The following is a 25,144-nucleotide window of genomic DNA, read 5'->3' on the forward strand; positions in this document are numbered from 1 at the left end:
GGTGTTGGAGACAAAGGGATCAGGTGACCTCCTGGCCCAGGAAAGGAGCAGAGCAGAGAGGAGGGGCTGGGAGGGGTTGTTAGTCTGGAGCTGGCTGGGGTTGAGGAGTGAAGTGCAGACCTGGGGGTCTGGCTCACTGCCCCCCAGAATGGACCCAGCCGAGGGGTCCGGTTCGCTGTATCTACAAGCTCTGTTTTAGACCCTGTTCCTGTCATCGAATAAAACCTCTGTTTTACTGGCTGGCTGAGAGTCACGTCTGACTGCAAAGTGGGGATGCAGAACCCGGTGGCTTCCCCAGGACCCCGCTGGGGTGGACTCGCTGTGGGAAGCGCACGGAGGGGCAGAGGATGCTGAATGCTCCAAGGAGAGACCCAGGAGGTGAAGCTGTGTGAGCTTCTTGCCCTGAACAAGTCTGCTCCAAGGGAGAGGAGGCTCCCCAAAGTCCTGACTGGCTTGGTGGGGAGCAGTTCCAGAGCATCGCCCGGGGACTCCGTGACAACGTGTTACCTGGGAAGAGAGGGAGGGTCTTCTACAGCAATGTGGATTCCGCCCTGGCCCCTATGCAGCTTGCCTGTGTGCAGCCATGGTCCCCCCACCCCTCGCTGCACAGTGATCGGACGAGTTAGCCTGACCGGGACAAGGACCACGGTGGCTCTCCCGATAAACTTAAGAAAGCACATTGTGCACACTCTGGCTGCAACTTTTCAAGAGATTACCGAGGCAGATTACAGAGACGTGATAGAGCAAATCAATGGGCTATTCCACGTTTAGGCATGCATGCAGGCAGCCATAACCCAAACCCTCCTCTCCCAAAACATAAAAATCTACTTACCCCGAGCACGCTCTTCAGTTTCTTCCTCACCAGCAACTTCCTGCTGCTGCAACTGGCTAGTCTCCTCCTGGCTTGAGAAGAGCTCCTGGCTGCATGCCTCCTGGGACTCCGGGGTGTCTCCCTCCACACCAGTAGCCTCACTGTCGGCTTCCTCTACACCCTCCCCCACTTCTCCCTGCTCTGAACTCTCCATCGTGCTCCTAGGATTGGCAGTGGGGTCACACCCAACTATGGCATCCAGCTCCTTGTAAAAACGGCAGGTTGTGGGGGCAGCTCCTGAGCGGCGATTTCCCTCACGGTCTTTGCAGTAAGCACTCCTCAGCTCTTTTATTTTGACCGTGCACTGCAACGCGTCCCGTTCATGGCCCCTTCTCAGCAAGGACTGCGATATCTGCCCATAGGTATCCTAATTTCTCCTTCTGGAGCGCAGCTGTGCTTGCACAGCCTCCTCACCCCAAACACTGATGAGGTCCTGCAGCTCAGAATTGTTCCATGCTGGGGCTCGTTTGGTGCATGGAGGCATGGTCGCTGATTGATTGAATGATTGATTGCACTCCACACCTGGCTGAGCAAACAGGAAGGGGATTTTTAAAATTCCCGGGGCATTTAAAGGAGGGGTCAGCTGAGCCCAGGGCAGTGGAGTTTGCATGATTACCAGAGAGGCTTCTAAGGTATGCTGGGATACCTGCTTATACCACGGAGGTCAATAAAAGCACTGGTGAGTGTCCACACTTGCTGACCAGCGCTGGATCACCAGCGCTGGAATCCCTACACCCGAGGCTCGACCGGGTGTACAGCCAGCGCTGCAATCAGGGAGTTGCAGCGCTGGCCGTGCTTTGCAAGTGTGGCCACATCCCAAGTTGCAGCGCTGTAACCCCCTCACCAGCGCTGCAACTCTGTAGTGTAGCCAAGCCCTCAGACACCATGGATACACGATCCAGCACGCAGCTTTAATCCGGTCCCCAAGAGAGTGTTCAAAAGGGCACAGAAATCAACCTCCTGCAACTCTGCAGAGGAGGGATTTGATGTGGAGGAGCAGCCACTACAGACCAAACGAGCAGATAGGTGGGAGCCGAGTGGCAATCCTGGGAGGCGGCAGAGCCTGAGTAGCTATGGAGGAAGGACCACAGCATGAGAGGCTGCACTGAGGCCAAGCCCTAGGATGGGGATTGCTGTGCTACAGCCAGAGGCCAGCCCAGGCATGCCACTGAGCAGAAGGAAACCAGAACTGGGAGAAGAGACTGGTTCTGCGTGAGCTAGGGCAGGTTACTGTGGGTTGGGCTCAAGGCAGAGGATTTAGACTCAGACTTTAAGGCCAGAAGGAACCATCATGATTATCTAGTCTGACCTCCTGCACATTGCAGGCCACAAAGCCTCACTCAGCCACTCTCATAACCTCTGGCTGAGTTACTGATGTCCTCAAAGCTTGATTTAAAGACTTCCAGTTAGAGAATCCACCATTTACTCTAGTTCAAACACCAGCAAGTGACCTGGGCACATCCTGCAGAGGAAGGTGAAACCCCCCACAGGGATTTGTGAAGGTGAGCTGCAGAGGTGAAAAGGTCTCAGCCTTTTATTAATATAGGAAGGAGGCCTCTCAGCAACTCTTCAAAAGAGTTTTGCTGCTCAATTTTTACACCACAAATACAGGTCCAGCCAAGCCTGTTGTTCCTGACAAATACCCCTGGCCAACTGGAGAGCTAAACAACTGATTGCAGCACAAATACCAAGGCAGTGAGACCTACGGGCAAAAGATTTCTATTCAGGCTGGTTAAAGATCTGGGCTGTGTTACATGCCTGCCACACAGCTTGAGGGGCTAAAGCCTCAAAGGTAGGAAAAATGAAAAATCCACATCCAAGACTTTCAGGGTGGTTCCCAGTAAGACAAGCAAGAGACTTGACATGACCGCTGTTTAAAGGGTGAACATGCAAAGAAGTGCATCTCTTTACAGGAGACTTCAGATACTGCCAAGAAAGCAGGAAGGGCTCAACACCAAGGAAACATGGAATGCCCCATGGCTGAGCTCATGGAGCTGGGGAAGGCAGCATTAATGGTAATGGAAAAAAAATAACATCACTGATGTGCCCAGGAAACTGACAGATTAGATGAGCTGTGACCAAAAGAGCTAATGCAATCCTTGGATGCCTGAACAGAGGAATCTCGAGTAGGAGCAGAGAGGTTATTTTATCTCTGTATTTGCACACTGGTGTGACCACTGCTGGGATCCTGTGCCCGGTGCTGGTGTCACAATTCAAGAAAGATGCTGAGAAATTGGAGAGGGGTCAGAGAAGAGCCACGAGAAGGACTTAAGGATTGGAAAACCTGCCTGCGTGTGACAAGTTTAAGGAGCTCAATCTATTCAGCTTAACAAAGAGAAGGTTCAGGGATGACTTGATCAGTCTAAGTAGCTACCTAGGGAACAAGTATTTGACCCTGGGCTCTCCAATCTAGCAGAGGAAGCTCTAACACGATCCAATGTCTAGAAGCTGAAGCCAGACAAATTCGGACTAGAGAAGGTGTAAATTTATTTATTTATTTATTGGTTAAACAGTGAGTAATTAACCATGGGAACGATACACCAAGGATCATGATGGATTCTCCATCACTGGCAATTTTTAAAATCAAGATTGGATATTTTTCTAAAATCTGCTCTAGGAATTATTTGGGGAAATTCTCTGGCCTGTGTCAGACGAGATGATCACAATGGTCCCTTCAGGCCCAAGAATCTATACTTAACTCATTGATTATTTATCCGGTACCCACCTACAAAACTTCATGACATTTAATGAAGTTCTTTGCATGTTAAATTTGTAGAGTTCAAGAACAGAAGGGATGTTCCAATCTTCTCATCTGACCTGCATCACAGGGGCCAGAGAACCTCACCTCACCCAGGGATTTGACATTTCTAGGATTTTTTAATCAAGCCCATAGCTGTGTGTGTGTTAGTGAGAGAGAAAGTCTTGATTTAAAGAAGGTACCACGTCCCTAGGTCAATTGATCCAAGAGTTAATAACTAGAAGACACTTGATGTGCTAGTTACTGAGGAGAAAATTGGTGCTCAGCTTATGGAAATTCCCTAAAGCCACACGCCCAGAGAAGTACAGTGAAGTTCCACCCTCTAGCAAGATGCACTTGACTAGGCCACGGCATAACACAGCAAAGGGACATAGCAACTGTTATGTTCATGTCACGTGTTTCGGTAGCTGAGCAGGAGGGATTTGTAAAGTTGCTTATCTGTCAAACACAAACAACTGGAAAGAAGTGGTGACGCTGGAAGCAAGGTGCACAGCAGCAGAGGAGAGGGAGTGACAAAGGTGTGTTTCTGAAGATATTGGGTATCGAGGTACATCCCTGGGCAGAGGAGATGAAGGAGGAGAACAAACCAGTGAGGGAGGGGAAGGTGTCTAAACCAGGAAAGGAAGAAGGAAGACCAATGAGGATTACCAGTACCTTTGGCTTTGGAGCAGCCCTGAGACAGCTCTGCCCGTTAGCTAACCCTACAGGGAATAAGGAGACAGGGGACATGTCCCTGCACTGAGAGACAGATGGGGAAAGAGAGCTGTGGTCTGGGCATGAAACCTCCAGCATCAGTGAGTGGCATGCTTCCCACAGTTCAACATGCCCACACACTCACCCCTGCTGCAGAGGCCCTGAACTGCTCCCTGCTCCCCTTCACTGCAATTCTGAGGGGACATCAGATCCGCCTGGAGGCAGAGAACGGATTCCGTGGGAAACAGAAGCTCCCAGACTAAGCATTTTGATTTCTAATTACAAGAGAGCACCTATTACAAATAGGCTTAGGTGTCCCGACATCAACCATAATCTAGCCCACCGTACAAAGAGCTGTTACCATTGGCTGCCGAGGCATTTCAACCCATCACAGATCTTTACATTCTGAACACCGCAGCCCTACTGGGGAGCTCCTGCCTCCAGACGCAGCAACAAACATCTCAGCAAACCCACATACTGCACAATAACGTTCACACAAATCATCTCCCCAGTGCCAAGCCCACCTCCAGTCTAAGCTCTGCTCAATACTGGTAACCAGCCCCTTAAAGATGCAGTTATTCTGAAATCTCTCACTAACAGTCAGCTCAGATCAGGGTCCTATTAATTGCAACCCCGGATATAGAAGGACAGAGCCAGCTAGGGGCAAGGACAGAGATATTCTACCAGAAGCAAACTTTGGAACAGCCAAATTCAGGAGCAAGCTCAAGCAGAAACTTTGCTGAGATTAAGGGGAATCCATCTTGTCTGAGGGCACCCCGGGACCCACACAATCTACTCACTCCAAGATGAGCATGTAACATTCACATCCGTCTCGCACAGGGAGCTGCTCCCAGGGACATGCCCACTGGTGCACACAATGTTCGCACTAACGCACTAAGCATTCTGCTCACGAGCCACATGGTGCAGAGGGGTCAGAAAGACAAGCCTTCCTGGCTTCCCCATAGCCGTTAGAGGCCGTGCAGGAATGGCACACACCTGTATGGAGCTAAACACGGGTTCTTCCAGCTCTGGCTGACCTAGCCGGAAGAGAAAACGGAGCTATTACCAGCAGTAAGTCTGCCACGAGCATGATTAATTCAAGAGCAACTTGAGCCAGGACTGATCTCAGGGGACTCTCTACCCTCACCACCACCTTGCCTCCCAGGTGCATGACATAACCCATGGAAATGGTGCAGGAACACATCCATCCAATGCTACCTTGAAGGCATGAGGAGGATGCGTTTTGGCTGGCATCATCTAATCAGATGCAGCCCATCCTTTCAAAGAGTACATCCTGCAACCAGAGCTCCAGACCGACAGAGCCATAGACTTCCAGCCTCGTGTTTCAGAGCTGCAGCCCTTAACCTCACACACAAGGAACAAAACACTGCCAGACCTGCTTCCAAAACAAACCCCAGGCTCCACTCAATGAGGGATTGAGGTGCTTTTAAGCATGTAATTAAGATGGCTTCAGTATATCGCGAGCTGCCTAAGTGCCATATTTTCATGTAAACACTTTTTGAAGAACCTGCATTTGTCTAAATTAAAAATAAGCACCCTTGTTGCTAATGAGCTCTGTGGAGACAGCAGCCAAGCCAGGGTCTCTAGCACACTCTGTCATGGGTGTAACAAGAGGACACTGGAATAGGAAACGGGCTGCTCTGAGGGAGAGGCCTCCACCCTCATAGACACACCTGTTTGGGGATCGCTCTTAAAGCAGGCATTAAGCCGCGGAGCCCCAGGGCCCACACTGGAGTGTTACTGCAATATTATTAAAATGCTTTGGAGCCTGATTAGCTGCGCTTGGTATTTATTGTCATTCCACCTGCCCTGAAACAGGAGCTGCAGGCGCTCAGAGAAATGGATTCAAAGTGTTTTGCCTGCTTTCATCATCGCTTCTCTACGTGCCCCGGCACCTCAGCTGGAGCTGTCTAGCAAAAGGACAATTTCTTCCAGCGACACCTTCTCCCCCAAAAACCCCCTTGTGCAGGGTTATTCTAGCTGTTCTGACACCAGGGAAAGAGCCCTACTGTGCTGCATCAAGGGGAGGCTGTCTCTACACACCAGCCCATACAGCCTGCCTGTCTTCCTTCACTCGGTATAGCACCAAGCAGTCAGCACCCTGATGACAGCAGGAACTAGGCCATGGACAGATAATCTTGCTAGACAATTCCCTTTAACACCCCATCACCATCCCTTTCCAAATGCCAGTTACTGGATGAAACCTCCTTCTAGGCTCACATTGGCCCAGAGATCTGGGGGTTTGAGGTCAAATTCCCTACAGCCATTTCCTGAAGGAGACAAGCAACAGACTTTTCGCCACTTAAAAAACCCTGCAAGTCTTCTTAATATATAAACAAGTCTCTGAAATGGAAAGATATAATTAGGCATGGAAATAGTCCTCAATGAGCTGCCTTGCTATGGAGGAAAATTGATTTATTTGACCATTTTATATGCATTTGAAAATTGCATCCTGAGCATGTGCATCGGTAGTAAAGTGCATATTATACTCTTCATTCCCCAGAACGGCTCTAAACCAGCAGAGAAAAACAGGCCAGGAAAACATGGAACTAGAGGGGGATGGAAATAAGGACATTACCTGGTACCGTAGAAACAGTACACACTAACGTAACTGAGGACTGGATCCTACCACCATGCGGGGACAGAGGCGGAGGTATTCAATGTTTGCACTGTGGTGGCTCAGAGCCCCCACATGAGATCAGGCCCCCACTGCGCTAGGTGCTGTACATACACAGTAAGAAACAGTCCCTGCCCTGCAGACTATCAGCTAAACAGGCAACGCAGAGAGGGGAGGAAAAACAGAAGCACTGAGAGAACTGACTTGCCAAAAGGTCAGGCAGCAGGTCAGTGGCGGGGCTGAAAATAGAACCAGTATCTCTAGGCTGAATGCTGAATCATGTAATATTAACACTGTATGCATCTTGTCATAGAAAGCCAGGATAGCTTCCACCTTCCCAGCCACATTCAGTCGCTGGGGTGTAGATCCACGTATGCTCCGGTGACATGGAAAGGACGTGCCCTGGGACTGTGGCCCAGACCTCTCAATGTTCACTGCAGCAGATGGTTGAAAGCGAAACTCGAAGGACAGAGGAAAGTACTGCACAGCATGCAGCCAGCTACACAGGAACAGGAGGCTAGTTCTTCGCCTGTGCGTTTTAAAGAACCTTAGAGCTCAAAGGGAGCTTGCTTGCTTCTGTTTAGCATTGGGGCCATTTCTTTGGCAAGAAGCCCTCTTCCCACCCCTAAAACAAAGGATAGCACTACCGTATCTCTCGCCAGCACCTTCTACTCTCAAGCACTTATGGGGCTGGGATTCTTCACCATCCCCTAAGCACGTGCAGCCGTGTCTGGAGTGGGAAAGCACCAACAGCGGTTGCACCAGCCAGCTGGAGGAACAGGAATTCTATTCTGCTCCCTAAACTTCTCCTGGGACACAATCAGAACAAGAGGAGGATAAAGCTACTGTGAAATTGAACAGCCGCCATGGGGTGGGTTCCCTCCTCATTCCCAGGAACAGCAGCTCCAGCAGCACAGCACACCTCTACACCCCTACACACACCTCACGGAGGCATCAGCTTTGTACAGTGTCATGGAGAGCGCTACCCAACATATTTTCAGCCCATCTTCCAGTAGCAACTGGGTTCTCCTTGGTCTAAGCCTGCTCGGCCCATGAGGTCCCAGGAGATGGCAGCTCTAGCCAGCTGGTCTGCAGGTTGCTCCAACAAGCAATTTCTAAATCCCGATCCAGTTTCTTACCTTCTTTCCAATGAGCTTCTTCCGCAGGAACTCCCGAGCCTCAAACATGTATGGAATGTCGTAGAGTGGGCGCAGCTTCCGGTTCTTGTCCTGCAATGAAGAGGAAAACCCAAATAAGCTTGGGAGCAGCAAAAAGTGAAGGTGCAGCCAGCCAGCGCACTGCACAGGAGGCCCTCAGCAGCAGAAGGGACTGCACTCAAGCAGCAGCACAGAAAACAGGGGCTCTAGCTATTTGATCCTGGATCATAAAGGCTTGACTACACCGTGAATTTGACCAGAATAGCTACTGAGCAAGCGCTGCTCCAGAATAAGCTCCCCATGTGGACACGTGATTCTGGAACAATTACTGAACTTCCAATGTGGAGCAGTTATGGAATAAACTGATGGTATTCCAGAGCAGAGCGTGTCTACACAGGGAGCTATTCTGGGCAACTTTATCATGTAGACAAGTCCCAAGAAGCAGATTTGAAGGATCACAATTTACCCTCATCCTCTCTTCACCCCTCCAAGCCAGCACAGGACTGTCCCCAGCAGCACTTCTTCCATTTCAGCGTTACAGTTTCCCATGCAAACAGAGACCTTCCACACCCACCACGAGACTGCTCCTCAGCCTGGGCTCTCTTGTCATCAGGAGGTTATTCTTGATACTCAGCCTCCATTTGCCTTTACTCAGTTTTGTCCAATTCCGCCTAATTCCAGCACCTCTTGCCCGGGGGCTTACCTCTGCAGATCACATGACCAGCCACAGCCTTCAATCATTGCTTAGCCAGACTGGTGGCTGGTAGCGTCCTCATTAACAGGTCTGCTCCCACAGGGACACATGCCTCCCATTTCACACACACAGATACAGTGCCCATTGCTGGTCAACACTCCAAGACCCTGCAAGAGGCACGTCCGCGTGGATGCACAGCGCAAGAGGCTAGAACAGGGATGAACGGCGATGCACTGTGGCACCATCTGAAGCCCCCAGCCCACCAAAGCCCCATCAGTCCTGGCAGCTAAGCAGGGGTCACCCTTCAGCCTCTACCCGCATCAGACTCCGATTCCAGCACTAGTAGCCACAGAGCTCCTTGCCTTTTGGAGCAGCCTCTCAACAGAACGGCAGGTTCGACTGGTTTCTCAGGAGAACACAACAGCAGCTCAACGATTAAAAGGGTAGGGGGGCCAGTTTTATCGCAGGAACCCACTGAATTGTGCAAATTTTCACACTTATCTGCAAGGCTGGAGCGCACTGCATCCAGGCTTTACAGCCCAGCATGTCTCAGCTCCAGATTACACAGCACCCCAAGCATCTCCTATGGGGGGCAGAAGGGGGGAAGGAATCAGAAGGCTTCTCATTAAGAAGCCTTTGCACACAGCACCTTCGTTCCCACCCATACTGTTTTCACCTCCCTACCAAAAAGGGCTCCTTAATTAACGTAACCTGGCAAGCTCAGTGCATGTCCTCCACTCACACAGGCTCGGGTGGAAAAGTTGCTCATTAGGCAAGCTCATTATCAGCTAGTGATTAATAGCACTCCTGGGATGCGACACCAATGAAAAGGAATTGCAGAGCATCTCACTGCATACCAGTTACCGCTGTCTACCAGCTGCTAAAGGCATCTTGTGGTGATAAAGACCCTTCAAAGAGCAAGAGGAAAAAAAGTTTCCAGCCAAAATAGCTGCCACGCAGTCAGAGCTGGGGGGACAACAGGGAGTTAAAACTAAGTTAGTTAAGGGGAAAGCTAGAAATCTGAACGCAAATGAAACAGCAAGGCTAGTAAGCAGTGAATGGCTGGGAGGCACTACTAACGCCTCCTTGCAACTGGACCTGGAGAAGTTCAGGGAGTGAATGAAAGTACGTCAACTTTCCTAAATCTTTGCTGTGAGCGCTACTCCCACAAACTCATCTCAGCTCCCAGTGGGCAAAACCTCCACTGGCAGAACCCCACCAACACCGAGTCATGGACAGGCTCAGAAGCCGGGGTCAGGGAGAGTGCACGGCCCTCAGTTCTAGAGGGGGTCTCCCCCTTCGACCCAAAGCTTAAAGCCAGCTGGTGGGGACATTTGCATTGGAACTGCCCACACCAGTCACCTTAAGGTCAGAAGGGACAATTATGATCATCTAGTCAGAGGAAGAGGGGTCCAGTCTCTGCTCCACCCCAGACTTCCTGGGAGCCATCAGGCAAGTCACTGTGTGCCCCGGGCCTCAGTGACTATGTGGAAAGCGGGGTAAGAGCGCGGCCCTACCTCGCAGGGGTGTTGAGAGGATAAATACAGTACAGAGTGTGATGCATCAGATGTGACAGCGATGGGTCAGACAACCTGACAGACCACGGAGACCTCAGTCCGCCATGCTGATCACTACCATCTCCTTGTACTCCCATCTGTATTTATCCATTGCCTCATCTTAGGTGAACTGTGAGCTTTGTGGGGCTGTCTGTCCTCAGCCCCTAGGACAATGGGGTCCTGCCCATGACTGGGGCGCTGAGGTGCTATGGTAATATCAATAAAAATAAAGCTTTTCTGATCTACCTAGCACAGGCTAAAGAATCGCACCCAGGAATTCCTGCAGGAGGAAGGATTACTGGGGGTTCAAGACCAGAGCTGTGCATAGGAGGGCCCAATACTACCCACAAGCACCAGAATCACCTGGAAACATTAATGGGTAAACCAGCAGTTCTCAAACTTGATCACTTCCTGTTAGGTTCACTCCCTCTGGGGCACCTGGCATTGGCCACTGTTGGCAGACAGGATACTGGGCTGGATGGACCTTTGGTCTGACCCAGTACAGCTGTTCTTTTGGGGGTCAGCACAAGCTCCACCCTGACCCAGGGCGACAGGGCTCATGCTGCTGCCCCATGTCCCGTCCCCCCCCCCGCACCACGTGGGGCAACAGGGCTCAGGCTCTGCCCCCCACATGCCATGTGGCAACTCTGTTGTCGGGGGGTTGTGGTGCAACTCAGTTTGAGAACCCCTGGGGTAAGCCAATGCAGCTCCCTATTACAGCCATTAGAGCTCCTTAGTTTGTCTGCTCAGGACTTGATCCCTGCTGCAGGCTTCTCCTTACACTCAGAATTGTGGCTACTTTGCATCAGAAATTTGTTTAAGACAATGTAAGTGAACAGGTGCCGTTTGGGAGGCTGGAGCCTGCCCACTGCTCCCAGCCCACGGCTTCGAGTTACAGCAAACCTCCAACTCGATGGAAAAGAACTATTACACTGTATTTCATCCTAGAACATACAATCCTGACGAAGGCCTCTGACCTCCCTAAGTCTGCAATCTATAGCGGATGCTGGCTCATTAACAAGGATTTTCTGTTGCAGCCTGAGGAATTGACATTAAACACCAGAGAATGTCTCACCCAACAGAAGACGCAACCCCAAGAGCAAAATCTTTAGGATCTGAGCCTCTCAACGACTGGCTCAGCACCTGCTGAGGAAAATCAAATGCACAGACAGAAACAGGCCAAAGTAGAAACAGAGGCAGAGGTTGAAACAAGAGTCAAAGAAATGAGGAGTTACTTGGTTGATCCAGTTGTGCACGCAGCTCACCTGTAAGACTGTGCAATCACCCTGCCCCCCATTGCTGTTGCCTGCCACTCTCACTTGTCTCTGGGTTCCAGCCCCCAGCGTCACACTCATGGCAGGTAAGGCAGCGTCCTGGGCTCTGGGATTCATGGAGTGGAGTTGCTCCCTATGACAATGGTAACAGGCGCTACAGGAGTGAGTTTAATGCCTTCTATCTAGGAACGAAGGGCAGAGACTAGGTGGTCACCTGTAACCAATGCAGGCTGAGAACGGTCTCTAGCAGCTGCAGATCCAAGCTCTTGGGTTTTATTCCTAACTCCACCACACCCTTGGACCAGTCACTTCTCTCACTGGGTCCCCAGAGCCCAGAATTAAAGTCTTATGTGATTCCAGCCACCAGTCTCAGTACAAGAGTTACCCGCTCTCCTGGGCTCTCTTGGGGGAAAGGTGGGAGGGAAGGAGGATGAGTGGATGGCACCAGTGTAGACGGAGCCTCAGTTTCTTGGGGGGCGGGGGGACCATAAGGGGGAATCTAGAAGGGTTTTCGTCTATGAGCATTGGTCCAGTTTGCCATCATGTGGTTTTATTTCTCCAGACTGTATGCAGGTCCAGGCCATGGGATGGACACATTGCAGCACATCTAACAGCAGCACTATGCTGCCGGACTAGCCCATCTCTCGGCGCTCTGGGGTCCACCAGGCACTGGCTGGGCTGCAGCGGGGGGGTAGCAGCATTTAGGCCTCATGCTGCAGGGTCCAAGTAGGAGCTCCAGTGTGGGACAGGCATCTCCGGGTCCTCACATGGGCCAGTGTTCAGAGCAGCAGCCAATTGCGGAACATCAGCCATGTCCAGCCCTCAGCTGAGGTGGGAGGATCGGACCCCCGAATTAAAGAAGTCTCATGTGATTCCAGCCACCAGAAGCAGCCTGGCAATGGGGTAACTCCAGAAGAGTCCGCACTCCCTTAATCAGCTGTGGTTTGTGTCATAACATTCTTTCCCAGATCTGGACCTTAGCGTCCAAAATATGGGTGTTAGCATGAAAACCTCCAAGCTCAGTTACCAGCTTGGACCTGGTATCGCTGCCACCAGCTAGGAATTATACAGTGCCTAGCTTACTGTGGTTTCCCCAAAACCTTCCCTGGGGGACCCCCAGACTCAGATGCCTTGAGTCTTACAACAAAGGGAAATAACCCCCACCCCTTGTTTCCTTGTTACTTCCTCCCTGGACGACCCTAGGAGATTCCCTGCTTCCAGTCCTGGAAACACAAGTACCGAGAGATCTAACCTCTCTCCCCCCTCACCCAGAGGGTATGCAAAGTCAGGCTTAGTAAATCTAACACAAAGACTTCTTTCTCCCACCAATTCCCTGGTGAGCAGCAGACTCAATTCCCTGGAGTCCTCACTAAAGAAAAACTCCAACAGGTCTTAAAAAGAAAGCTTTATATAAAAAGAATGAAAGGACATAAAATGGTCTCTGTAATAAGGTGACAATATACAGGGTCAATTGCTTAAGAAAAAAAGTGAACAAACAGCCTTATTCCAAAAGAATACAATTTAAAACATTCCAGCAACTACACACATGTAAATACAAAAAAAAACAATATAAACCTATTGTCTTACTATCCTTGTACTTACAACTTGGAAACAGAAGATTAGAAAGATCACTCAGAGACAAGAAAAGGAACAGACCAAGAACAAAGGACTCACACCCAAAACTTCCCTCCACCCAGATTTGAAAAAGTTTTGTTTCCTGATTGGTCCTCTGGTCAGGTGTTTGGTTCCTTGTGTTGACCCTTTACAGGTAAAAGAACATTAACCCTTAGCTATCTGTTTATGACAGTTTGCCAACCCTAATTCTGAGCACAAGACTGGTGCAAACTGCAGGCATCCTCACTCTGCCCAAGGATGCTGCCCCAGGGCCCTCTGCCCAGAGATGCCTGCACAAAGGACGTGGGTTCTGCTGGGGGGAGGTGGGGCACGCACTGGCTGAAGGACAGATGTCCATGCCAAGGTACATCAAGTGCAGCTACTTTTTGTTTATGAAGCTATTTTCAGAGGTAGACCAGGACTTTATTGTACATGAAGATCTTACAGTGAAAACCACACTGATGTTTACAAATAGGGACATTTCATAACCCCCAGCAACCCACGACTGTGATCTACTGTGACCCAGATTCAGTTGTTCTATTGTTCTGCCCCTATGTGAGAAGGCTCTCACTTCACTCATCCTGCCGGGACAGGTCTGTTCAGGTGGATTGGCACCCGCGTGCCCCTGCAACCCAAGCTACTCCCTATCTGCCCCCTCTGCTGGGGAAGGAAGTTGCTACTCCTTGCCCAGGCCTCCCAATGGCACCAGCTCTGAGCGAATACAAGCTGCAGCCTTCTCACAGCGACCCAGTGCCAAGAGCTTCCCCCAGAGCTCAAGGCAACATATTGCAGGAACAATGCTCCCTCTGGCTAGCTTCCAGTCCCTTCATGGCTTGGAACATCTTCCACACGCTGCCCAGCAGTGAGCTGCACGGCCATGCTGCATGCATACCTAGGGGTTTCCATGCTATAGAACATGGACAGGGCAGCAGGCTTCATCCCCTTGACAATACGCTGCTACTGCCTTCCCCCGACACAGACACCGTCACTTGGGCATGGGGCTGCTAAGGCTTTCGATGGGTGTCTAACTCCACCCTCAGGTCAGCAGCCCCATCAGGAGTTCGAGGCTGTAACAGAAGAGACAGGCCCCTCCTAACTTAAGTTTCAACCAGTTTGCCTGGTACTGAACAGAATTATCAGGCAGAGAGATGAACACTATTTGATGGGGAAGAGTCAACACAGCTTTTGAAAAAGGAAATGCCTCAACCTATTAGAATTCCTTAAGGGGGAAAGGAGGGGTCAAACATGTGGCAAGGGTGACCCAGTGGATAGAGTGTACTTGGACCTTGTCAAAGGCTTTCTGAAAGTCCCACATGGAAGGCCCTTCAGCAAAGTAAGCAGTCATGGGATAAGAGGGCAGGTCCTCTCATGGATCAATAACTGGTTACAAGATAGGAAACAGAGTAGGAATAAATGCTGTTTTCACAGTGGAGAGAGGTAAAGAGTCAGGTCTCCCAAGGATCCGTAGTCGGACCATTACTGTTCAATGTATTCGTAAATGATCTGGGAAAGGGGTGAACAGCGAGGTGGCAAAGTTTGCAGAGGATACAAAATTATTCAAGAGAGTTAAATCCAAAGCTGACTGTAAAGCGTTCCCACGGGATCTTGCTAAAATGGGTGACGGGGCAACAAAATGGTAGATGTAATTCAATGTTGATAAATGCAAAGTAATGCATACTGGAAAACAATCCCAACTATACAAAACCCATCACTTTGTATAAATTAGCTCTTACCACTCCAGAAAGATTTTGGAGTCCTCATGGCTAGTTCCCTGAAAACATCCACTCAATGTGCAGCAGCAGACAAAAAAGCGAACAGAACGTTAGGAACCGTTAGGAAAGGAATAGACGAAAAATACCACAACTACACAAATCCATGGTACACCAGGCCTCAAATACTGCATGCAGTTCTGGTCACCCAGCTCAAAAAAAGCTATAATAGAATTGGAAAAAGTAGAGAGCAGGGCAACAAATCTGATATCGGCGTGGAACAGCTTCCACGTGGGGAGAGAGTTAAAAGATTAGGAATGTTCATTTTAGCAAAGGGACAACTGAGAGGGGATAGGAGGGAAGGAATGGCTTAGAGAACATGTAATGAAGGGTTATTTATCTCTTCACACAAACACAAACCAAGAGTCACCCAATGAAATTAACAGGCAGCAGGTTTAAAACAAACAGAAGGAAGGATTTCTTCACACAACAGTCAACCTGTGGAACTCGTTGCCAGGGGATGTTGTGCAGGCCAAAACCATAACTGGGTTCAAAAAGAATTAGATAAGTTCATTGAGAATAGGCCCAGCAATAGCTATTAGCCAGGAGGCTCAGGGATGCAACCCCGTGTTGGGTATCCCTAAGCCTCTCTCTGCCAGATGCTGGGACTGGATAGCAGGGATGGATCACTCGACAAATTGTCCTGTTCTGTTCACTTCATCGGAAGCACCTGGAACTAGCCACTGACGGAAGACAGAATACAGAGCTAGACGGACCACTGGCCCAACACAGTGCAGCCATTGTTATGTTTTCTTCTTCCTCTCTTACAGGAAGGGGTAGGTCACAGCAGAGGTTCTCAAGAGCTTGTTGTGCGGTGGTGTAGCGCTTCCCCAATCAAGGCACATGGATTATATGGATAGGTAGAGAATAAAAACCACATCAGAAACCAGAGTTGTGTAGTGACATGACAACATGGCCTCCCCTTCTCCCAATGTGCGGTGGCAGAATGGTGGGAGACTGCTAGCTAGCATCGCTTCCTTCCAGCCTCATGCCACAGGCAGGAAGCAGCAGGGCAGGTCTTGAGACAGAGCAGTTTCCTCGAAGCGAGGCCACAGAGCTGAGGAAGGGGGCCTGGACTGGATGCAATGAGCACCCAACTGAGGGACAGTTCCTCTCTGGCCAGCAAGACTTCATAGCAGAGGTGACCTTTTAAACACTGGAACCCATGGCAACAGCTATTCAGAACTGCTGGCCACATTATCTGGCTGAGTGATGCAAGATATCATCCCAAAGGTCACATTTGCATTTATAGAGCTCTATCAAAGCCCCTTACAGAATACTCAAACTGGGGCCATTTTGCAGCCTGTGGAAATGCAGCCACCTCTGAGGTGGAATGCAGCAGATGTTCACTTCCTCCCCTTGGGTATCACACAGCATTGCCATGCACTTTTGGACACTGTGCTCAGTTTACACCTGCAAGAGGGATGTAGAGTAACTGATTTGCCCATGCCAGAACTGGTTCTGACTCCAAGCCCAACACACCAACCCTTGAAGGAAGAGTCACAGGATTTGCACCGCAGGTCAAGAACTCTGGCTCACGTCTCATCCATAAGACCATTCCCGCAGCACAGGAGCATGCCCCAGCATGATTCAAGGAATCTGTTCAGTACTGACTCGGGGAAGAGGGTCAATTACATCACTTCCTGCTGGCTGTCTTTGTAGCTCTCCCAGGAACCGGCCATGCTGAGCTGGCAAGACCAAACTGAGTTACCAGGCAAGGGGAGGCAGCTAGAAAAATCCTCCCAATAGCAGCACCTCAGAGCTGCAATTTTAAATGCACATTCCCAGCAGGAATCGAACCCAGCTCCCTGGGCCAGGAGGCAGCAGCTGCACAAGCAGATTTCACCTTTCCTGGTGCATCTCATTCACTCATAGTGCCCACTGAAGTGATTTTTTGACAAACGTAGTGGTTCACTGCACAGTCATGGTTACAAATATTTGCTGGTGACTTGCCAATATCTGAACAGTTCTATTGTAGCAAAAAAAAAAAAAGGGGGAAGAAAAGAACCAAAGCAAATGTAGGCACTTGATATCTTTGCAGGGACTCTGCCCGTTATCTCTAGCACACAGCCTTCGATTCCATTCTGCAAAAACTCACAAAAAATTAAACCAGCATTTTCATGATCATCATGTAAAAAGGGATTCTCTTTAGAGACTGCTCTTCTACTCAATTACATCTTCAATCCCAGACAGACCATTTCAAAAATCATTTGCGACTGCTTGCGAGGATACTATTAGCTAAAAAGGAACCAAACATTAGCTTTGAACTGTATGGATTTCAGCAGCAACTGAAGTGTTTGAAGACTCAAAAGCCATTATGAGTAGCAAGCCATGTGGTGCTCGCTCTCTCTACAAGAATTTTGCAGCTATACCAAAAAGAAGCAGCGCTGTCCTTTATGGACCTAAACGCCACAGGAAAACAGTCAGTGTTATTGAGGGGAAAACAAGCTACTCTGCTCGAAGCAACGAATGCTCCGTCACAGAGATAAGATTTCAAGAAGTGAGACTCCTGCCAGCCACCTCCCAACCCCAACACGCTGAGAATTTTGACTGCAGAGTGCTAATAAAATTCGAGCCAGCACTCTGGTTGGAATTCTTGCACAGAAATCGTTGGAGGTGGCACACTCGTTCTGCCTTAGAGAAGGCTGATCAGACTGCCCAGAACACCAAGCCCAGCTGGAGACACCTCAGTTCCACTGGCACTCAACCCTGGTGCTCAAATACCACTAGAGGCAAAGTGAAGGGAACGCGGAGCAGAAGTGATGAAGGGGAAGGACTGACTCATTAGGAAGACAGAAGAGGGGAGAGCTCAGCTAGGCACCTAGGGAGCATCAAGTGCTGCTGAGCCACAGCATTGACAAGCAGTAAATTAAGAACAGTAACAGAAGTACATTCTGTTCCCATTCTCATGGGGTTCAGTATCTTATGATACTTAGAGGTTCTCTATTTCCCCACCACACCCGACTTTCTTCTCAGCTTTGACCAGCAGGGAGGTTTTGCATCTGACAGACTGTTCCACAGGTAAGGACCAAGTGTAGAAAGACCTGGGCCTCCAGCTCCCCAGACTTTCAAACCCTGACAATAGCAGGGGACTCAGGACATGGAGTTGGCCCCCTTATGGGCAGGTCAGTCCACGGAGTGCACAGAGCACTGGTGCGACGCATTCTCAGCAGTGAGCCCTGCTCAAAGAAAACTCCTGCATGTCAGACCAGCTGGGGTTTGATTGGTCTTATCTGTCTGGCAATAGTCCAACACCTGCCGTGGTCTGATCATTGGAGGGCAGATGTTGGGAGCAGCTAAGAGCCTGCCTAGCTCCTCCAAGCATTCCCCTCTTCCTGCTGGCATCTCTGCCACCTTGCCCAGGCTGAGCCATAGCCAGGCCTACAAACAAGAGCTCCTCTTGCTCGCACCAGTGTCTGAGTCGGGGGAATGCAGCCGGCCGGCATGCCTGCAGAGCAATCGCACAAGCCTCATCCCCTGGGGCACTGAAACATAGGCAGGGCCCCGGTGAACATGCTGCAGCTCCTGGAAGGATGAGCTGGGTGTCACTGCCTCCAGCTGTGACTGGCACAAAGCAGCACAGGTCCCAGGAACAAGTACAGAGCAAGGCGGTGGCAGCAATCACAGGCTGCCAGCCAGAGGGCAGAACCTTGCTCCCCTTAAGAGACATGTCTGGGGAGGCTGGGTACATAGCCAATACAGCCAGCTGCCTTCTCCCTCATCCCTGTGGGATGGAGGGGTTTTGGCCAATAATGCTGGTGGGAGGTGTCTGCCTGATGACTGTCCAAGTCCTTTTCTGAGTAAGAGGACATAGGCCAGTAGGGTGAGGCCATTCTAACACAGCCGGGACGAAGATTTCTCTGAGGACCCCGGGCAATGCCACTCTCAGCTATGTAAGGGGAGGCCAACGGCACCATGTGTCACACCACTAGGTGAAAGTCTTGCAACATGCAGCAGGGACAGATCACCTGGGCTTGGAGCAGGAACAATCTGACCACAGGGTCACAAACCAAGAGCTTTGCTGTGGCTGCTTTATGCCACAAGGGAAGTGCAAAACTCAGCTAAGGAAGACGACAAATCTATGTCCCCAGCCAGCAGACACCCAGGTCGAGGGCATTAGCGGGAACACGGGAAGGATGGAACTCATTTGGCTGGGCTGAAGCAACCACCCCCCCCCCAAAAAATAACACCAAGTGCTCAGTAGGAGCGCTCTGTGCATAGCACATTGGGGCTCAGTCTTGGACTGGAGGCTCTAGGGACTGCTTCAATACACACATCTAGTCATGAAGACCCAACATGGAAATCAGGAATAGAATGAACTTGTCCAGTGTTTGAAAGGGGCGGGGGCCAGACCGCAAACCCAGAGGACCCTGAGAAGAGCCTCTTTGCTGCCGAAGCGAGGGAACCTAAGAGAAGAATAAATTGAAAAGAATGAGATAAGGCAAGAGCAGCAGGAAATGAATCAGATGGGAGAGAGAGTGAACAAAGACACAACAGCAATTTCATTCCACATTTTTCCATAATGAATGAGCCTTTGATACGGTTTATTATTTCCCAAGCAGGCTGCGCCCTCTGTGCCTCTCCCTCTCCACATCCCAGGTCGCATCTCATTCGGAACTTCTGCCCACGCCCAAGGCCTGGGGCTACTTTGGGCAAGATGAGAAAACGGAGTGGGAGTTTGGACCACAGCTGTGATGGCTACAGATGTACCTAGAAAAGCCAGCACCCCAAGACCCAGCAGGACACTACTACCTCGCCACTCCCCCCATTGGAGCGCTAAGCGCTGGGCACTCAAGGACATGATGCTGGGGGGGGGGGCGGGGAGGAGGGATTAGTTCCATAGCTCCTGCTGGTTGGTTTGTCAAGGTTTTTGAGCATTTACTCACTGGGACTTCTCCCACTCTCCACTCCTGTTAAACTGAGGAGCAGAAGACTGAGGAAGCCAATCCCATCCACATCAGTGGGCCATGGTTAAAACCAATGACTGCCATCATGTGAGGTATCTTTTTGCTAAACCAACTAAATCTACTACAAATATCTATGCCAGGAAACTGGCTTTTGCTTCTTACTCAAGCAGTGAATCTGATGCCACCTGCAAATGCCAGGACAAGAGAATCTAGGACAAACAATTGGTGCTTCACGTTACCTAGCAAAAGAAATGGCTCTCTCTTTTTTATGATGCTTTTAAAATAAGAAAGCAACAGTCACTTTCTGACACCACATGAAACCAGACACAAACAGGCAGGGTGAAAAGGGTCTTCAAGGAAGACGGGAGGGCTGCAGAGTCCTTTGTTCTGGAATGGCTCATCTACACAGATATTAAACTGACATGCAATTTGCTGAAAGAAAGACACTTATTGTGCAGCTCAAATGAGGAAATGAAAGCAAGGAGGAAAAAAAACTAGGGTTGCCAAACAGAAACCTCGCTTTACCCCTCCAACCCCTTTCAGGCTCAGGCATAAATACAAATCTTTTGCACAAAAGGGAAAACTGCTTTCAAAAAAGACAATTTCCAAATATGAAACCAGAACTAATGGAGATCTGAATGCAGGCTCCTCTGAATGGAGAACGAGAGAGACTGTAGGAGTCTCCAAGAGAATGGCACATGCCACTCCATCCCCTTCCAGAGTTTGAGTCTGGTCAACTGGATCCAAACCTGCAATTTCATAACTAACCAGCTGACCCCAAAAAAAGTTTTCTAGCAATGGAGAAGGACTCCCCGCCCCAGCTAAATAGTCAATATATTCAGATCAGACATTTGCATTATTTGAAACACAGGCAACTAGCCAGATGAAAGCCTTCCAGTGCTGTGAACTGCCACATTTCCCACAGATCTGGAGACCAAATGAAAATCTGACTCTCTCCCTGTCTCATGCACCGCAAGCAATGCAGACAGCCCAATTCACAGGGTAAACCCTTTTGCATGAGGGGACGATACATTATGCACGCATTCTGCCCTCTCCTTGGAGAGAGAAGGGGCACAGCAAGGATGTAAGTGTTTCCATTATTTAGCTGGTGCCAAAAAAATGTCCAGCCCCATGCCAGATCTCTAGTCAAGCCACACAATAAATCCTGCAGTGCTTCAGAATTAATCTGAATTATGCTGTTGCAAGGCATGAAGTCTTCTCCCAAATGCTGCTTACTCGCCTTGCCAGCCTCGGTGCTCCAAGTTCTAAATCAGGCTACCAGTGGCACATTTTATCCTCCAAATCCAAGGGATTTTCGGGCTGTATTTAAAAATGCACTCAGTTCACCTCTTCCCGTGGTCGCATTCCGGGGGCACTCTCATTTTAACCCCATGGAGCAGAGATGACTAACTTCTGTGTCACAGTCCAGCGCCATAGATCAGTGGATTACAGCAACATCCATCACCTCACTGAAACTTTGGGCAGAGCTAGCAAATGAAGTCAATGGAACAACAAATAGCCCAGACAGCCTTCTGATACAGTACACTGCTTGCATTGCAATTTCAGAGCTGCTTCGCCCCTCGCTTTCCCTTTCCACCCGCACAGGCGACCCAGGACTGCAAGGATTTAACATTGATTGTCCTGCTAGCAAGAGGGCGGAGGTCGCTATTGAGAAGCGGAGAGATTCTGTCTAATTTTAGGAGCTATTCCCTATGTTCAGTCTGTACAACAGCACAGCAAGGCTGCTGGCAGCTATTGAGAACTGGGAGGCAGAGATCAGGAGATTGGCACTTTCACACCTAGGCACAGAAGACTGTCCCCAGAATTCCACTTTTGGGAACGCATGCGCTGATTGTTTCCACAGGATCCCACTGCCCAGCACACAGCCCCAGATATGGCCAAACGGAAAAGAAAACACAAACACCCATTTACTGATAGCCCCTTGGTGCCAAATATTTATTTTTTTAATGTATACCATGGCCTCTGTGTGCATCATGCAATACAGTAGACCCTGCCGTGAACATTTTATAGCCAGGTTGCCCCTGCTTTTCAGTCAATCCCAATGGGTTTCCAACTCGCCATTTCAAGTTTTTATGAGGACGAAATGTCCCCAGGGCATTTTTTATTTTTGGCCAAGAAAAACGAATAAGTGACATTTTGCCAGAAGCAGACACTAGTGACAGTGTCACATCATAAGGCAGCAAGGTCCAGTGGACAGAGTCAGGAGACTGGGGTCTAGTGCATAGATTGCACCACTGCTGCACCGTGCTGAGCATGTCGTAAGCATTCAGCCAACTCTGAACGTTCTTCACACAGCACACAGTTAACCTGTGGAACTCCTTGCCTGAGGAGGTTGTGAAGGCTAGGACTATAACAGGGTTTAAAAGAGAATTGGATAAACTCATGGAGGTTAAGTCCATTAATGGCTATCAGCCAGGATGGGTAAGGAATGGTGTCCCTAGCCTCTGTTTGTCAGAGGGTGGAGATGGATGGTAGGAGAGAGATCACTTGATCATTACCTGTTAGGTTCACTCCCTCTGGGGCACCTGGCATTGACCACTGTTGGAAGACAGGATACTGGGCTGGATGGATCTTTGGGTCTGACCCAGTATGGCCATTCTTGTTCTAAAATCCCTTCTAGCCCATTGTGCACAGAGTGCAGCCTCTGTGATCGCACGCCTATCAGAGGCACCAGATCAAGGGTCTGCATCACCACAGAGCATGCTGCAGCAAGGTAACCCTTTTCACAGCCTCCAGAGAGGCCAGTCCTGTATTTCACCGACTCCCTCAGCTTTGGGGCTTTACATCAGACTAAGAACCTGGAGACCATTTGTAATTTCATAGCAGCCTGCACTGCATGAGACCCTGCAGCTTCTCCAGAGCCTCAAAACATGCAGCACAGAATTAATGTTGATGCTTCCCACCACATCTCTCTAGTTTATCGCACCAAGCCCATCGGACGTCCTGCTCTGAAGAGCACATGGCCATATCAGAGACCATCCCCCCTCGAAACCAAAGCTAAATACGTTTCTTTTTTGCTGGCTGCTGTCTAGGTACAGGAAGCACAGAGCAGGTCACCAACCCCTCCTACTGCTTCAGCTGAAGCTTTCCACTTCGCTGTAACTATTTAAGATGACACATTAGTGACCGTTTCTGTGCAGATGTGATCAGACTCTTTTCCCCAACTACTGTATGTTTCCACATGTAATAGATTCCCCTTTCACTTGCCTGCTGAGTCTGCCTAGGTATTTATCTGTCATCACTCAGATACTTACACGTCCCTCATCAAAGCATCTCTGCACCTCCAATCATTATTGGATTTTAGCCTCTGATGTAGGAAGTGGCATCCCTGTTTTACAAAGAGAGGAAGGGGGGTACAGGGTAGATTCAAATGACTTGCCCCTCATCACACAGGAAATATGGTTAAGCCAGGAACTGAACAGTCTCCTGAATCCCTGGCCAGTGCCTTATTCACTGGAGCATCCTTCCTACCAGTCACCATCTATACGCCTTCATGGACTCGAGTCTCCCATTTAGAATCCTGCCTTCATCCCAGCACAGAGCTGGGTATTCTCCTTCACCTCCAAGGACTGCATTACTGTAGGCACCAACTCTTGTGTGGGAATACACATTCGGAACGCAGACACTGGCTACTTAACCAAAACTGATTTTTAATTGTCTTCCTCGAAAACAAGCTTGCAATTAAGCCTGAAGAGAACTTATTGTCCAAGGGTCTTTATGAAACCCAAACAAGTTCACAGTTTAAAGTGTCAAGGTAAATATCACTTCGACCCTTGTCTTGCACTCCACATATTCAAAGCACTCCACAAACACTAATTAATCGTCATGAACCAACTCCAAATCTATTGCTAATTTAAGTGTTCGTCTGGCACAGGCGGTTACAGTCTACATCCCACTGAGCACAAGGTTTGAGGAGGAGGATGAAAAAAAGCCATGGGATCTTGTGTGGATGTTAAGCAGAAACGTACACCCTAACCCTCCCACCCAGGTCAGCATCAGCACAGCCCGGGGCTCCAAGATGCCAGTGCCAATTAAGGTGAACAGAGAAGTGATCAGATAAAGCCTGTCCTCCATTAGTTATCAAATAACCCTTGCTAAGTTAAGAAACATGCAAGGAGGGAGTTCATAGCAGCCTTACCCACTTTGCAGGCGACTACAGCAGGTGGCAGGATAAGATGTGCTTCCAGGGGGAGGTCACTATTCCAAGAAATGAACCTCGCCACATGGCTGCTTTATTATGCGTCCGTACAGTGGCACAGCACAACAGGGCCCTGATCCTTGACTGGGGTTGTCGGGACCCTTGCATTCCAAAGCCTCTGCTCAAGCTAAGAAAGGGATTTAGGGCAAACTTTCCACTGAGCTACTGTTTGGTGGGTCAAACTATCATTCCTGGTATTTGATTAGCGATGGAATTATGGTTCTTAAGAACATTTTTATTGCCTGGAGAAGTGGAAACCCTCTCTGAAGCTAGAAGTGAAGTGATGAAAAGTCTCTTCTCAAAAGCAGTTGCAGCCGCTATGGAAAAAGAAACAATTCAAACCTTTGCCTTAAAAGAAAATTATCTCCAAAGCCACAGACACCTCCATTCAATTTATGCTCGGATGAGAGTTCAGCAGCTATATGTAGCCAAGTCTGGACAAGGTGCCAGGTCTGCCTTATTGCCTAGCTACACAGGTGCACATGCCGCACCCAGCCAAGCAGCACTGCGCTCAGCCTTGCGTGCAGGGAGGAAGGAGTCGTGTATTCATCAGAACCAATAATGGTCTAACAGCATCCAGAGAGCTTCCTTCCAGATGTCAGTCCAGTGCTGATCACCAAAGAGTTTCACGAGGTGAGACAGAAAAGTCCAATTAGCACGCACAGGAGCAGAAGGCAGAGTAAAGAAAGGAATCCTGGTACCTAATCGCCCAGCCTTTGCAGGATGTCTTTTAAAAACACACACACAAGCCTTTTGTAATGCCCAGAACAACTAAAACTCAATGATCTGTGCCAAGAGTCAGATAGAAACATTTAAGTGTGCAGTACATATTGCCCTTAAACACTCTCCTGTCAGCCACCATTAAATACCGCTTTGCTAGCCTGTAAAAATGATATTTCATATCAGAGGGAAATGCACAGTGGATCATTCTGGGAAGCCGTTCAAGAATTTGGACACACATTTGAGGTTCTGCAAATAAACATTAAAAATCAAT

The 25,144-nt window shown here is 49.4% G+C and overlaps 1 protein-coding gene across 2 annotated transcripts in view; it reads right to left on the reverse strand.

Annotated features, from left to right (window-relative positions):
• SND1 (staphylococcal nuclease and tudor domain containing 1) overlaps positions 1-25,144 on the reverse strand; it is a 576,429-nt gene that overhangs the window by 381,609 nt on the left and 169,676 nt on the right. The window contains exon 11 of one of the 2 annotated variants that reach the window (XM_050952694.1): positions 8,100-8,189. The exons of the other annotated variant lie outside the window; for it this stretch is intronic. Within the exon in view, the coding sequence (XP_050808651.1) occupies positions 8,100-8,189 (90 nt within the window). The remainder of the gene's footprint in view (positions 1-8,099; positions 8,190-25,144) is intronic. 2 annotated transcript variants of the gene reach the window in all.

Source organism: Gopherus flavomarginatus, chromosome 1, assembly GCF_025201925.1.
Source record: "Gopherus flavomarginatus isolate rGopFla2 chromosome 1, rGopFla2.mat.asm, whole genome shotgun sequence".
NCBI classification, from domain to species: Eukaryota; Metazoa; Chordata; order Testudines; family Testudinidae; genus Gopherus; species Gopherus flavomarginatus.